This window comes from Palaemon carinicauda, chromosome 8 (assembly GCF_036898095.1).
Source record: "Palaemon carinicauda isolate YSFRI2023 chromosome 8, ASM3689809v2, whole genome shotgun sequence".
NCBI classification, from domain to species: Eukaryota; Metazoa; Arthropoda; class Malacostraca; order Decapoda; family Palaemonidae; genus Palaemon; species Palaemon carinicauda.
The window spans coordinates 41,812,412-41,827,411 of NC_090732.1; the positions used below are offsets into that span (position 1 = coordinate 41,812,412).

At 31.6% G+C, this 15,000-nt stretch overlaps 1 protein-coding gene across 3 annotated transcripts in view; it reads right to left on the bottom strand.

Moving 5' to 3' along the window:
• The window catches only part of LOC137645718 (thyroid receptor-interacting protein 11-like), a 346,293-nt gene that overhangs the window by 102,671 nt on the left and 228,622 nt on the right, over positions 1-15,000 (bottom strand). For all 3 annotated transcript variants that reach the window (XM_068378600.1, XM_068378602.1, XM_068378601.1), the window contains one exon: positions 11,046-11,086. In XM_068378600.1, the coding sequence (XP_068234701.1) occupies positions 11,046-11,086 (41 nt within the window). The remainder of the gene's footprint in view (positions 1-11,045; positions 11,087-15,000) is intronic.

A 15,000-nucleotide genomic window follows, 5' to 3' on the forward strand; every position in this document is an offset into this window, starting at 1 on the left:
TTCATCAGCACCTTCAAATGCAGGAGGCTCAAACATCCAAGGAGTTAACTACTGCATGGTAATTATTCAGTGGCCACGTTCCTCTTGGTAAGGGTAGAAGAGACTCTTTAGCTATCTATGGTAAGCAGCTCTTCTAAAAGACACTCGAAAATCAAACAATTGTTCTCTAGTCTTGGGCAGTGCCATAGCCTCTTTACCATGGTCTTCCACTGTCTTTGGGTAGAGTTCTCTTGCTTGAGGGTACACTCAGGCACACTATTCTATCTTATTTCTGTTCCTCTTGTTTTGTTACAGTTTTTAGTTTACATAGGAAATATTTATTTCGATGTTACTGTTTTTAAAATATCTTATTTTTCCTTGTTTCCTTTTCTCACTGGGAGCACCTGGGCTTATAGCATTCAGCTTTTCCAACTAAGGCTGTAGCTTAGCAAGTGATAATAATAATAATAATAACAACATTGTCATGGAGAGTTTCAGCATTCCCCCCCCCCCCCCTCATGGGCTAACATGCGTACCTACGCCAAATTAGCACTGTTATCGCAAATACTCTACTGATGCTCAAGCGGACTTTCATATCTTATCGCACTTCCCTATTAGAGCAATTTACCGTCGATATGATATCCCTCCCTCCCTCACACTAGCAGCACACTGCTTTCAAACTAATCACGCTCTCAGAAACTCAAACGTAAAATCAGGCATGAGTTTTTCAATATAAAGAACATGTTCCATGGACAGTAGGCCTATATATACTAAGAATACTTTATTATAATTACGAAATTACTCGCATAGCAGTCAAAATGCGCTACTAATTAGTGTACAGAGTTTGGCAGCCTTGATATAATTAACCACTATTAGTCAAAACTCAGCATTCTATTCACTAATAGGATACACATCCTCAAATATTGCATATATAAAGTTCATATAGATTTACATTATAATCAGTTACATATCGTAGTAATAAAACAAAAATGACTGTACTAAGCAGAAGTACAAAAGACAAAGATAGGTATACACCTCAATTATACAAGAATCGTTCCACTTAATATAACGACAAAACTAATACATATAATACTTACATTGAGAAATTAAAATTAAATGGAATAATCTTTATTAAAACATTTGCTCGTAAATATACAGACCTTGCAGATTATTTATCAACAGAGGTTAGGGTGGAGAGGTGATAGTTAAAATTAGTACTTGGAATGGAGAAAACACAGAAAGGTTTTTTGAAGGAAGAAATCTTGATGAAAGGATCAAAATGAATAACTGATTTGATAATATTACAATCAACAACTTATCATACTTAAACGCAGACTACTATACGCACTATCTTTCAGAATAAGAGCAGAGAAGGCTTACCCGAAATAAAGCAAATCTAAAAGTATAATATTCAAAGAAATAAGAAAAAATATGAAGTATAAATTATAAATTTTACCTCTACCTGTTGGGAATTATTTTTTAGCAAATAAAAGCCCAGGCTAAGATAAATAAAACACAAAGAAAACTGGTTAAAAGACATCAACACGGCTCCACCTTCCTAACTGCACGCTAAGTATACCAAAGAGAAGGGACCACTGGATCTAAGATGGAATGTGGGTAAGGCTTCCGGATAAACAAGAGACTTCACATTCATTTACCTCTTAGTAACACCCATCCTACTAATTCAGAATATACTTGAAAGTTGTTTAAGAATTCAACGACCTAATGGTTGGATTGATAAACTTTGGTTAGAAGACAAGGCACTGGGGCCTGGAGGGCCATTCAGCAGCCAACTGCAACTGGGGGAATACCTGTCAGTTGAATTATGACGTAAAATTTAATAGTTCGGACTGCATAATGGAAGAAAGGAACCGAGAAAGGAACTAAAATGGATGGCGAAAATGCGACTTCAGTTAAGGGACTGGAGACACTGCACATAACCAAATAATGTTTAAAGTGCACCGAGAAAGGTCCACTGACAGTACTAACACCCTCGAGGGATACTACCCAAGGCCAACCAGAAAACTTCATTTAAATTGCGTTTTACCCCCAATGGCAGTGATGAGATCTTTCATACATCTCACTTGTACGACAATATTTAAAAAAAATCGTCAGTCATAAGAATATGGTTCTTCGGCATTTACACACACACTATATATATATATATATATATATATATATATATATATATATATATATATATATATATACACATATACCTATATATATATATATATATATATATATATATATATATATACATATACCTATATATATATATATATATATATATATATGTATATATATATATATATAGGTATATGTATATATATACACACACACACAATACATGTATGAGCATTAATCGGAGATAGCTTCAAACAAATGTAGACATTATGGAGTGACAGCAGTGTATAATCTGTGTATAACTAAATTTAAATACACACAGCAATGGAACAACTCCACTATCAGAATTCGATATTTTTCTTAGCTAAAGATTCGGAAATACTATTTCACACATAATACTAACTGCTATTTTTAATATAAACCTATACATATTATCGAATTTTTTTCATCAATTATTAATGTTAAAATCTTAAAATGAAATTATTCATTATTTAAAATGTAAAACCTCTCTAAACAAAAAATAAATAAATCTAATGCTTGTGAGCGAATGCGTTATTCAAATGCATGACTTAGAATCTTGACTGAACGCCGAATAATGATAACCACAGACCTGCTAACTATTAAAATGTCTCGGGGAAGGAAGTAGCTGCATATCTATGTATACATCCGCACACGCGTCACCCCACCCTGAACGTCATCACAAATGGCAGGATATAACAACGGTACCTAATTACGCCGAAATGTTCTTCCAACTCCCGATGATGGACACTATTCGCTGGAGGCGAAAACTCTTAAAAATCTTAAAAGGATCGTCCTTCTCCCACTTCCTGGTCACTAGAAGTTACACACACGCATAAACGCCTCGCGAATTTTCCACTCTCTTGCGTATCTAAATTGTGAATCCAGCAGAAATATTGCTTTAGAAAACGATCTAGTTTTTCTTCTTTCATAACGCTACAAGTCGTACACATACGCACACACTTCTCTTCTACTTCCTGTAAAGAATGCAGACTCAATTGGTTCATCATCATCATCATCATCGTCATCTCCTCCCACGCCTATTGACGCAAAGGTCTTCGGTTAGATTTCGCCAGTCGTCTCAATCTTGAGCTTTTAATTCAATACTTCTCCATTCATTATCTCCTACTTCGAGCTTCATAGTCCTCAGCTATGTAGGTCTGGGTCTTCCACCTCTTCTAGTGCCTTATGGAGACCAGTTACGTAAAGTTACGTAGCTTTAATTCCAGAAAGACGTGTGACAGTACGAGGAAACATGCCTATCAACAATAAAAAATACACATCCTTTCCCCTCCTCTCTCGTTCAGGTGTACAGTGACAGAGACAGATTAGGGATGCTTGTACAATCGCGGTTTCATCATAAAACATTGCAGGACAATAATTGGAAGAGCTGTTGCTTTATCTGATAGAAGAGACAGAAAGTCGTAATGTTTAAGTGACCTCATTATTCAAGTATTACATGCAAGCTTCAAAGACAACCCCCACAATTTTTTTTTCTATTTTTTTGTACAGTCGCCCTTAAGAACAACAAACAAAAGGTAGAGGACCACGAAACCTATCAGAAGGCAGAGAGGAGAATAAGTAAACGGAAACTGTGCCTCTAAGTTCTTAAAATCAATATAACAACGTTGTTGTTGTTGATTTACTAGTTAAAAGAATGAACGTGAAAGTGACAAAATCTTGTACTTATAGAAATCAACCCATAGTCTTGGAAGGGAACTATTATATATATATATATATATATATATATATATATATATATATATATATATATTCATTTATATATATATATATATATATATATATATTTATATATATATATATATATATATATATATATATATATATATATATATATATATATATATATATATATATCATCAGCCGTAATTAGTCCACTGCAGGGCAAATGCCTCACTCATGTCATTCCCCTCCTCTCTGTTTATGGTCTTATAATGACGATCTATGCCGTCTCTTCCTTCCCCTGCATCTTTTGCAATCTCTAGGGAACCATTATGTTATTCTTAATGTCTATCTATTATATGTCATTTTCATTATATGTCCTGCCCAAGTCCATTTCTTTTTCTTAAATGTTCTTAGAATATGCTCTACTTTAGTTTGCTCTAGTATCCGTATTTCTCTTTTTCTGTCTCTTAGTGTTATATTCATCATTATTCTTTCCATAGCTCTTTGATTTGTAACTAGCTTATGATTTAGGGCTTTAGTGAGGCTCCAAGTTTCAGATACACAAGTTAATACTGGAAGGACCATCTCACTAAATACTATATCTTTTTGAAGAAAGTGGTATTTTACTACTCAATCTCTTTTTGTTTACCTAAAGCTACCCATTCCATGTTTATGCTTCTTTTAATTTCAGTCTCATGTTTTGGGGAAACGGTTACTGTCTGTCCTAAGTAAGTATATTCATTAACAACATCCAAGAGGTTCGTCCTTAATCCTTTTTTGTTGTCTATATTCTTATGTTAATATTATCTTAGTTTCACTCATTCATTTTCAGTTCTCCATTTCTGCTTTCTCTATTCAAATCTTCTATCAACTCGTCCCACGATTCACTAAATTGAACTATGTCATTTGGAAATGCTTTTAAATCCCAAATTTCCCCAATCAAAATTCTCAAAACCTCTCGGCACGCTATGAATAATTCAGAAGAGATGGAATCATTCTGTCCTTAGTCAATTAGAATTTTCTCACTATCTTCATGTAGTTTTAGGATTCCTGTATTTTCCGCATACATATCTTAAGTGTTCTAACTTAAGATTCTTTCACTCCTTGTCTCTGAAGGGTTTTTATTACTGTTGAAGTTTTGACAAAATTAAAAGCTTTCTCATGGTCTATAAATGCCATACTTAGTGGTTTGTCATACACTCTTGATTTTTCCATTAGCAGGTCAATTAATTACATGGGTATGGTCAGTTGTTGAACAAACACTTCCGAAGCCTGCCTACTCTCTTGGTTGATTTGAAGTCTATCTGTGCTTCTATTCGGACTAATATAATCTTCGTAAATATTTTATATATTACTGAGGGTAAAATTACTGGGCAGTAATTTTTCAGGTATTTTGTCACCCTTTTTGTGAATTAATATAATAAAATAAGAATTCCAGGCTGTAGGTAAAGAGTATTCTTTGAAACACTTTGTGTGAAGTTCAGAGTTAAACTATTACGAAATCTCCTTCGCATATCATTAAATTAAGTGTTAGGCCATCTTCTCCTACAGCTTTGTTTCTTTTCATGCCTTTTAATGTTTTCTTTACTTCTGTTGATATGCGGTTGTTACCCTCGTTGCTATTTTTTTTCTTTAATTAGGGTTTTCGTCTTTTGATAGTTGTCCTTGATTTTGTTCAAGAACTCTTCCACCTATCTCTTGTACTGATTCCAATACAAATTTGTATTTTGTATTGCTAAACTAAACTCATCAGATTTCTTCTTTTATTTCTTTTCTTTTCTTCTTTTCTTTCTTAAAATTCGTTTTTTCTCTTTTCCTTATATCTAAACAAATTTTGCTTCTTACCGTTCTATGGGCGCTTGACTTTAACTCATTCAACACTTTCATCTTTAATTAAATCAATCATTTTCGCCGAGATTAAAATCTACTCCGTTTCTCCATGTCCTTTTTCATAAAAAAAGGAGTTCATGAATTTAAAATTGTTTCCTTCAGCAAATTCAACAAGCATGTCTCCTCTGTCATTTCTTGTACCTACTCCAAATTTACCAACTGCTGATTCTCCTCTCTTCTTTTGACCTACACTAAGCACTGGAATCACCAAAAAGAAATGTAAATTGAGTCATGTTTTTTACTTTTTTATAGATATCTTAAGATCATAAAAAGTTTCTATTTCGTCCTCTGTATGGGATGCTGTTGGTTCATACGCTTCAGTTTAAGGTAAAAGGGACTCTTTAGCTATGGTAAGCAACTCTTCTAGGAGAAGGACACTCCAAAACCAAACCATTGTTCTCTAGTCTTGGGTAGTGCCATAACCTCTGTACCATGGTCTTCTACTCTATTGGGGTAGAGTTCTCTTGCTTGAGGATACACTCAAGCATACTTTTCTATCTTATTTCTCTTCCTCTTGTCAAATTTTTATAGTTCATATAGGAAATATTTATTCTAATGTTGTTACTGTTTTTAAAATATTTTATTTTTCCTTGTTTCCTTTCCTCACTGAGCTATTTTCCCTGTTGGGGCCCCTGGGCTTATAGCATCCTGCTTTTCCAACTAGGGTTGTAGCTTAGCAAGTAATAATGATAACAATAATAATAATTTAGTATGATAATTAATCCTGCAATCTTATTACTAGTACTAAAAAATTCTTCTATGTTTCCAGCAAGAATTTCATAAGAAAACCGACTACATTTTCTTTGTTCCTTTCATGTCCCCTGAAGCAAATTATATCGCCCTCTTTTAACCATATATAAGATTCCGCGCGCGCGCATACATACACACACACACACACACACACACACACACATATATATATATATATATATATATATATATATATATATACACACACATATATACACACACACACACACACATATATATATATATATATATATATATATATATATATATATGGTTAAACTGTTGAAGGAGCTCTTGATTGTAGCAATGCATAAAGAATTGGAAAGTTTGTTATGCACAATAATCAATTGTTCTAAATTAGCAATCTAAACACCAGAATCTGGCTTTAAGCATCGTGTTTACAATAAGAGTTATGTGGCGATTTTCATTGGTCTCTTAACATCGTCTCAACCACATATTTCTATATGTAATACAAATCCCAAGGGTGAAGTGAAATTGTCCGTTATCCACACCACCACATCACCTTTACTTGAAAATTTTTCTTTTTAAAGAATCAGATTCCATTCGTATCACTACAAAAAAAAAAAAAAAGAAAAAAAAGAAAAAAAAAATCCATTTTTGCAGATTTTCTTGTTTTCTCTCTTCGTCTCTAGTCTTTCTATTGACTTCATTTCCTACATAATTAACTAGTCAGAGTTTCCTACCAGAAGTTAGATTCCCATATGACCCCATGTGTCAACTGGTAGTGTCTTTGTTTGTGAATCTAAAATTTGTTTAAAAAGTTCATATGTATCTCCTTCTATCAAGAGAATTATATTTTACCTCTTAATTTCCATATGACACCCTCATATAAACAATGTGTTAGTTCATATACTGTATCCTTATTCAAGATTAAACTTGGTTTAAACTGAACCGGTCTACATATCATGGTAAGTCTTCAATTACTCATGATAGTGCAGTCGCCTTACTTTTCTCTAAATACTTTACTTTCTTTTCAACAACGCAGATAATCTGTCTCCTCATCTAAGTTTCTCCTTATACTTTTCAGTAACACTAACTCATATAGTCATTTGCTTTTCCTAATAGCCTGATAATTTTGCTTGTATGTGGGAACTGTGCAATACTCTATATTCAAACCCGAAAACCTACACAATAATATAAATGTAATTGGACAATAACAGTAAAATAACCAGTGCCTTATAGAATAAGATATTGTACACAAAACAAAAAAGATTTTTCTTAAGACTAACGATAAAATTGACTGTGAATTATTTGGTTGATGGTACTAACATGAAAAATGTAGCATTGCGATTAGAATTAAAATTTCGTAAAAATTCAATATTCAAAGAATGTTATAGATTGTTCCAAACTTGCAAGGAAAAGATATAACTTATACTATTAACCACGAGATGTGTAAAAGGTGCAAGACATTAACTTGAAAAATCTAAAAAATAGAATTGGATTTACGTAATTTACATCTTTTTTCTCTAAATTCATTAGTCTGAAATTATTCATAAAGAAAAATATTTTAGATACGAAAATACTAAGCATAAAAAAGCTCCCAATAAATACTCTCCCCAGGGTAGGGACCATAACATGACCTTTTGCAAATGAGGCGGAAAAATGCAAATTTATGGCAACATGTGAGCTTTATATATTAAATGATTTCCTCATATCTCCCACATAAAACGCAAGTCTTTCCGGTAGGTAGACACACTTGTTTTCAAATAAATACAATTTTTATGCATATAATTATATGAAATTTTTTTTAGCAATGAAATTGTATATAAACTATATATATATATATATATATATATATATATATATATATATATATATATATATATATATCCGGTTGAACCACCAACAACCTTTAACCCCGACCATTTTATTTGGGCAGAAATTACAAAAAGCTATATCAGAGATGCCTAATATTAGACATCTTTACACAAACAAACACACACACACATACATATATATAAATATATATATATATATAAATATAAATATATATATATACATATATATACTGTATGTGTGTATATATATGCATATATATACAGTATATATATATATATATATATATATATATATATATATATATATATATGCCATTTATACAAAATATTATATTGCTAAAATACACAAGAACGCAGGCTAACCAGAGAGAGAGAGAGAGAGAGAGAGAGAGAGAGAGAGAGAGAGAGAGAGAGAGAGAGAGAGAGAGGCAGGCTATATCAGTAATCATTTAGAAGCATTAACGTCCTAGAGATTGACCATATATAAATATGATCAACACTCAAGCACCCTCTCCAATAATCAAGAACTAGGGAGGGTCAGGCAATAGCTGCTGATGACTTAACAGGTAGATCTACATGCTTCCCTAAACACCTCCTCCATAACTCACAAAGGTGGTCAGGTTGCAGATACTACGAGAAACTATAGAGTATAGAGCTTGTCCGGGGCTCGATCTCCCGTCCAACAGATTGATAGCCATAGGCGTTTCTGATAGGCTACTAAAACCCTGAGTAAATTTCCAAACATAACGATGCATTACTATGGAGTATAAGATAATTTGTCTCTACAATATAAGTGAAATTTGGATAACCTACCTTTGTTAAAAGAAGTTCAAACATGCTGGTGAAACGTGGAATAGTTAAGTTTATAATTTGAGTTCAAACACAGTTGCTATTAGAATGCCAAAATAACCTTCAAAATCGTTATAAACCGCAGAAGACTCTTCCCCAAAAATTACTGATCAACCGCAGAGATATATGAGAGAATATTCATTTATTATCTCCGGATTGCTATTACTTTACAAACAATACATGGGTCACCAACAGAATGATGTCGGTTCCAAATTAATTTTCGGAGTTATATATATCTGAAATTATTGCTGAAAGTTGAAATAGAGATTATAAACTTTAAGTCCCTATGCTCCAGTCCATGACTTCAATTTCATACTATTTCATAACGAACATCGCTATTAATCATTGATAACATTAAAAACAACTAAACAATCAACGACTCTAAATATCGAAGACTGACTCGATTGACTTAATGAGGAAAAAACATAGTCATTAATATCCAATTTTTTGAAACGTCTAAATTTTTACTAATGTTAACTGCAGAATTCTGAACGAGCCTTGTCGGTTGGGAACACATGGGCGACTTTACTTTCAACTTTTTACTCTTTCACACTTTCAAAATCTAATTAAAATAAGTTCATCAGTTTATATTCCTTGTTTATATATACATATATATATATACATACATACATACACACACATATACATATATATATATATATATATATATATATATATATATATATATATATATATATATATATATATATATATATATATATATATATATAATTTATTAGAGAAAGCAACGTTCTTAAACTCATATTTGCGCAATTTAATTTAGGAGTAAGTTCGTGTCTAGAGTAATTTCTTTCTTAAATAAATTTCAAAACTTGACTTAATGAACTTGAAACAAATTAGTATTTATTTGCATATACAATCTGCAAGGGAAAGCACGCATAAGGAATAATACGAATAAACACCAGAGAGAGAGAGAGAGAGAGAGAGAGAGAGAGAGAGAGAGAGAGAGAGAGAGAGAGAGAGAGAGAGAGAGAGAGAAGTTCGGTCTATCACCTGACGCAGCTGCTATGAACACTTGTGACAACCTAAGCTTCACCGTTCTAACTCCCTCTGCAAGTGTGCCTGCGTGCGCCCCCTCAAATGGGCACCACTGCACGCTAGGGCTATATAACACGTGAACATCTACCTCCAAAATGAACGTACGACAAGCTTAAAAGGTTAAATAACGAACTTAACTAGTTACTTCACATTATTTCATTTTATTCCACACACACAAACAACATTATATATATATATATATATATATATATATATATATATATATGCATATATATGTATATATATATATATATATATATATATATATATATATATATATATATATATATATATGTATATATACATATATATATATGTATATATACATATATATGTATATATACAATATATATATGCATATATATACATATATATGTATATATATACATATATATACACATACATACATGCATACATATATATTACCATTAACATAATAGGTCCCTAGAGGAAGAGCTAACGATGGGTTGACAAACTAAGAAAATTAGCTGGTATAAACTGGCATAGAAGGACTACAAAAAGACGCGAGTGGAAGGACATGTCGGGGGCCGTTGTTCTGAAGTGGACTAGTAACAGCTGATATATATATATATATATATATATATATATATATATATATATATATATATATATATATATATATATATATTACATTTATATTTTGCTTCAGTCATAAATATTGTCAGAAAAAATGGAATGGCAGAGTGGAATTTATTTTTTAAAACCTTAAAAAGGGTTACTAAACTTACCTTTTCTCGTTATATATATATATATATATATATATATATATATATATATATATATATATATATATATATATATATATATATATATATATATATATATATATATAAATCTCAAATAAATAATCAATATTTCAGTACTTACTTCCTGCAGGGCTGAAGACGAATCAGCGGATTTAGGACCATCTGTTACAAAGGATAAAAAACCAAAGTCAGTATTGTTTCGAAACAACTAAGCCATGAACATTTGTCCCTACTCTTAAATGACAAGTTCAAGTTATAGAAGCCATTCAAGTGGTCAATGAAAAGTGCTTCAAAGTTGAATAACGAATTAAGTTTGTTTTATGTATACTTTTTAACACTTGACTATAGTGGCTCTGGAAAAAAAACAATAGTCAATTCCATATTTATACTTGAACATATATAGAAATGATGGACTATCATAAAAATAACTTTAACATCAATTGCTGCTTGTTACACTTACACATAAACCTCTACAGTAGGGCCTGAAACACCCAACACCCAAGGCATTAATTATCTTTGTCTGTAAAGCACGAGATATTAAGTACCTAATCCACCACTCTTATCAAGCCCTATTCACAGTAGGCCGTTCTTAACTCTCCTTCTAACATATGCAAATTTCTGTACACACCCATTACAGTAGCCTATGTTACGTCACATATATCAAGGAGTAAATTAAGCTCTACTACTTCCATATCATTGTATTTCACTTGAATTTAACTTACCCAATTCCCTTCTGAGAAAAAGAGCTCGTTCAGTAATGGTCCACTACATTTCACACTTAGCTTCATTGAACACTGAAATTCTCCTTGAAAGTATCAGTACAGCCTACTACCTCCTACCTTCACCTACTTTGCAATGGCATTCTACTTCAATTCTATTATCATAGGTTATATTCACTCCCAAAGATCTAAATTAACCAACTGCTTCTATTCCTCCACCTCTCGTACTGATATGCAATGTTCCGTTTTCAAATTTCGCATATACCATGGCCCATATCAACTGTACTCTCAACAATAACTTAACAACTTTTACTCTATGCAGTATTTTCTTCTCTACCCTAACAATATGAACAAATCTATCAAGAGAAGACTAAAGTAACAAGTTAAATTCCCCCATACCTAGAGAAATACAAGTCATTAATGAATTCATAAGCAATGAGAGTTATTACTTATACCCCATTGTTAATTAGCTTACACATTCTCTGTGAATAAGGATTCTTTCTTCATTATTATTATCTTCTTTTTAAAATCAAGGATTTTAGTGGAAGGCGAATCTACAAATATATATGGTTTCCTCCCTACGTTCGTTGTTATGCTCTGGGCCAGAGTAATAACGAACACTGACAGTTGGAGTGATTCACATGAAAATTAAGATTATTCTTAACCACATAGGCAGTACTAGCCATATAAAAAACTAATACCGATTACATATTATTCAAGAATACAAATGTTATTTCGAAGTTCATGTTGGAAGCTAACTGATATGAAAAAACAAAAAAAACCTAATATCAAAAATATATCTAAAGGTCCATGGAAATCAAACACGTTTGGGAATATCTTCTTAGATTTTCTTGTAAGAAGTCTGGCATTCCAAATCATCGACGCTAAACCATAACCGACTGTGATTTAGAAATTCCTTTTCGCATTGATAAAATTTCAGTGTACCAACAAACTTACTGAATGAAAATGGGTCGAGATGACATCGGAAATATAATTAACTTCTGACTTTACTTCAATTATCCTCTTCGATAATTTCATTCTTCAATGTAACTTGTTTATACAGAATTTACAAGTACATAGAGCCATTATATATATTATATATACATCACAGAAACTATTGAAGCTTTAAATATTCGTCTGATTCAACTTAATTCTGCCAAATGAGATGAAAATACGAAAGTATTACTTACACAGACAAACTCGATATTTCAGTTCATCTTATTCATGATTTGTAAAAGCTCTCAAGTATAATGACAACAAAATAAAATAAATAAAACAAATATCATAAAAAAACAATGATATATATAGCATTTATCTAGCAATTCGCGTGAGATTGGCAGTCCCGAATAGCGAGTGAACTTTTGCACAGTTGGTATGTCGAATGCACACCTGAACACGTCCCTTTCCGAGACAGAAAATCTATGCATTAGTCATGAACGTGCAAAACGCTGTCACATACATAACGCTTGGAATTGGACACACTCGAATATTAGTCATCGTCATAAAATAGTGCAACAACATTCGTGACGAATACAAATTTTGGTACTATGAGATTTCGGTTCACAGCCCTAAAACCCCTCTCTGATTTTGGGGCAATTCACATTTAAGGAAAACTTCTCGTCCGGTTTGGGAATGGACTTGTCTGAACACTTGTACCTTAACGTGTAAATGATGGGAAATCAGGTGGTGATTTAGTCATTATAGGACGGATAGAAAATACCTTATATAGCCACATTAAATATGTGCGGTTTATATATATATACATATATATATATATATATATACACTGTATATATATATATATATATATATATATATATATATATATATTATCTATGTATATATAATATATTTATATATATAATATATATATATATATATATATATATATATACTGTATATATATATATATATATATATATATATATATATATATATATATATATACTGTATATATATATATATATATATTATCTATGTATATATAATATATTTATATATATATAATATATATATACATACATATATATATATATATATATATATATATATATAGTCAGAATGAAAAACATATATAAACTTTTGTAAAATAGATCCAGAAGGAAAATAAGACGTGTGGGATGATCCTATTGCCCACTGAAGTGACAAAATATTGAAATTCTGGATTTGAAATTAGAATCGAATTCAGCTTATCTCCCTCATTACAGCTTGCCCGTTTTACAACTTTTTTTTTTTTTTATCACTGGCGCTCATTAATTTAATTTTTTTTTTTAAATAATCCATGAATACCTTTTAATATGAAATTCCCTATGCCGCAGGATCACAGACCCATTGGGAAATTCCTTTGATGATTCTGATTCTATCTTTATAGCCGTATGAACTAAGTCTCACTGTTTAAACTTCTTTCTATCGGTGATGATGCTCGAGTCCTTGGCCGGGCAGAAATATATAACATTAAAAGAATTTCTCTATGGGTCTGTGATCCCGTGGCAGAGCGAATTCGATATTAAAGTGTATTTGAGACTTATTTAAACAAAATAAGAAGCCTTAGTGTTATCAGTAAAATCATCATAAAAATGCCAAGTGTTACATAATTACTAATTAGCTGTAATGGGGGAGATTAGTCGATTTTGATAATTAATGACAAGATTCATCTCTTATCTCCCTTTATAACCGAAGGAGCCATGTCTTAATGTTTACACTTATTTCTATCGGCGCTGGGGTTCGAAACCCTGGCTGGGCAGAATTAGTTATTAATAAAGTAAATGGACCCTTTGGCCACGTATCCCAGAAGTATCTAAGGTATTTTGGTGTAATGAACATTCTTCATATTTTTGTCTGCCCCAATGAAGCCTGTAAAATCCCTCTGGAAGTATCCAAGCCATTACTTTTTAGATTTACTGCTTTCTTTGTAATATCAACTTTAAGTATTTGTGAAGAATACCAGATCTGTATCTGATGGCATAGGTCTGACAACAGCAAACCACTGTAAGGTACCACTCTACCTGTGCCCACCTCTGCACGACTAGCGTTAATCTTAGGTTTTGCTACAACCTGATCTTGTTTGAGACAGATCAAATTATATATATATATATATATATATATATTTATAAATATATATATATATATATATATATTATATATATTATATATATATATATATATATATACATATATGTATATATATATAAAATTCTGGATTGCATAAACAACAGAAACGCCTAAATATTGATATTTGAATAATGAATGGATTAGTGAGTCTTGCAACTCAAATAAATCAAGAATACAATAATAATACATATAAACGAAATAAAATAGAGTATCCAATAAAAAAACAGGATTATAATAGCAGGTGGG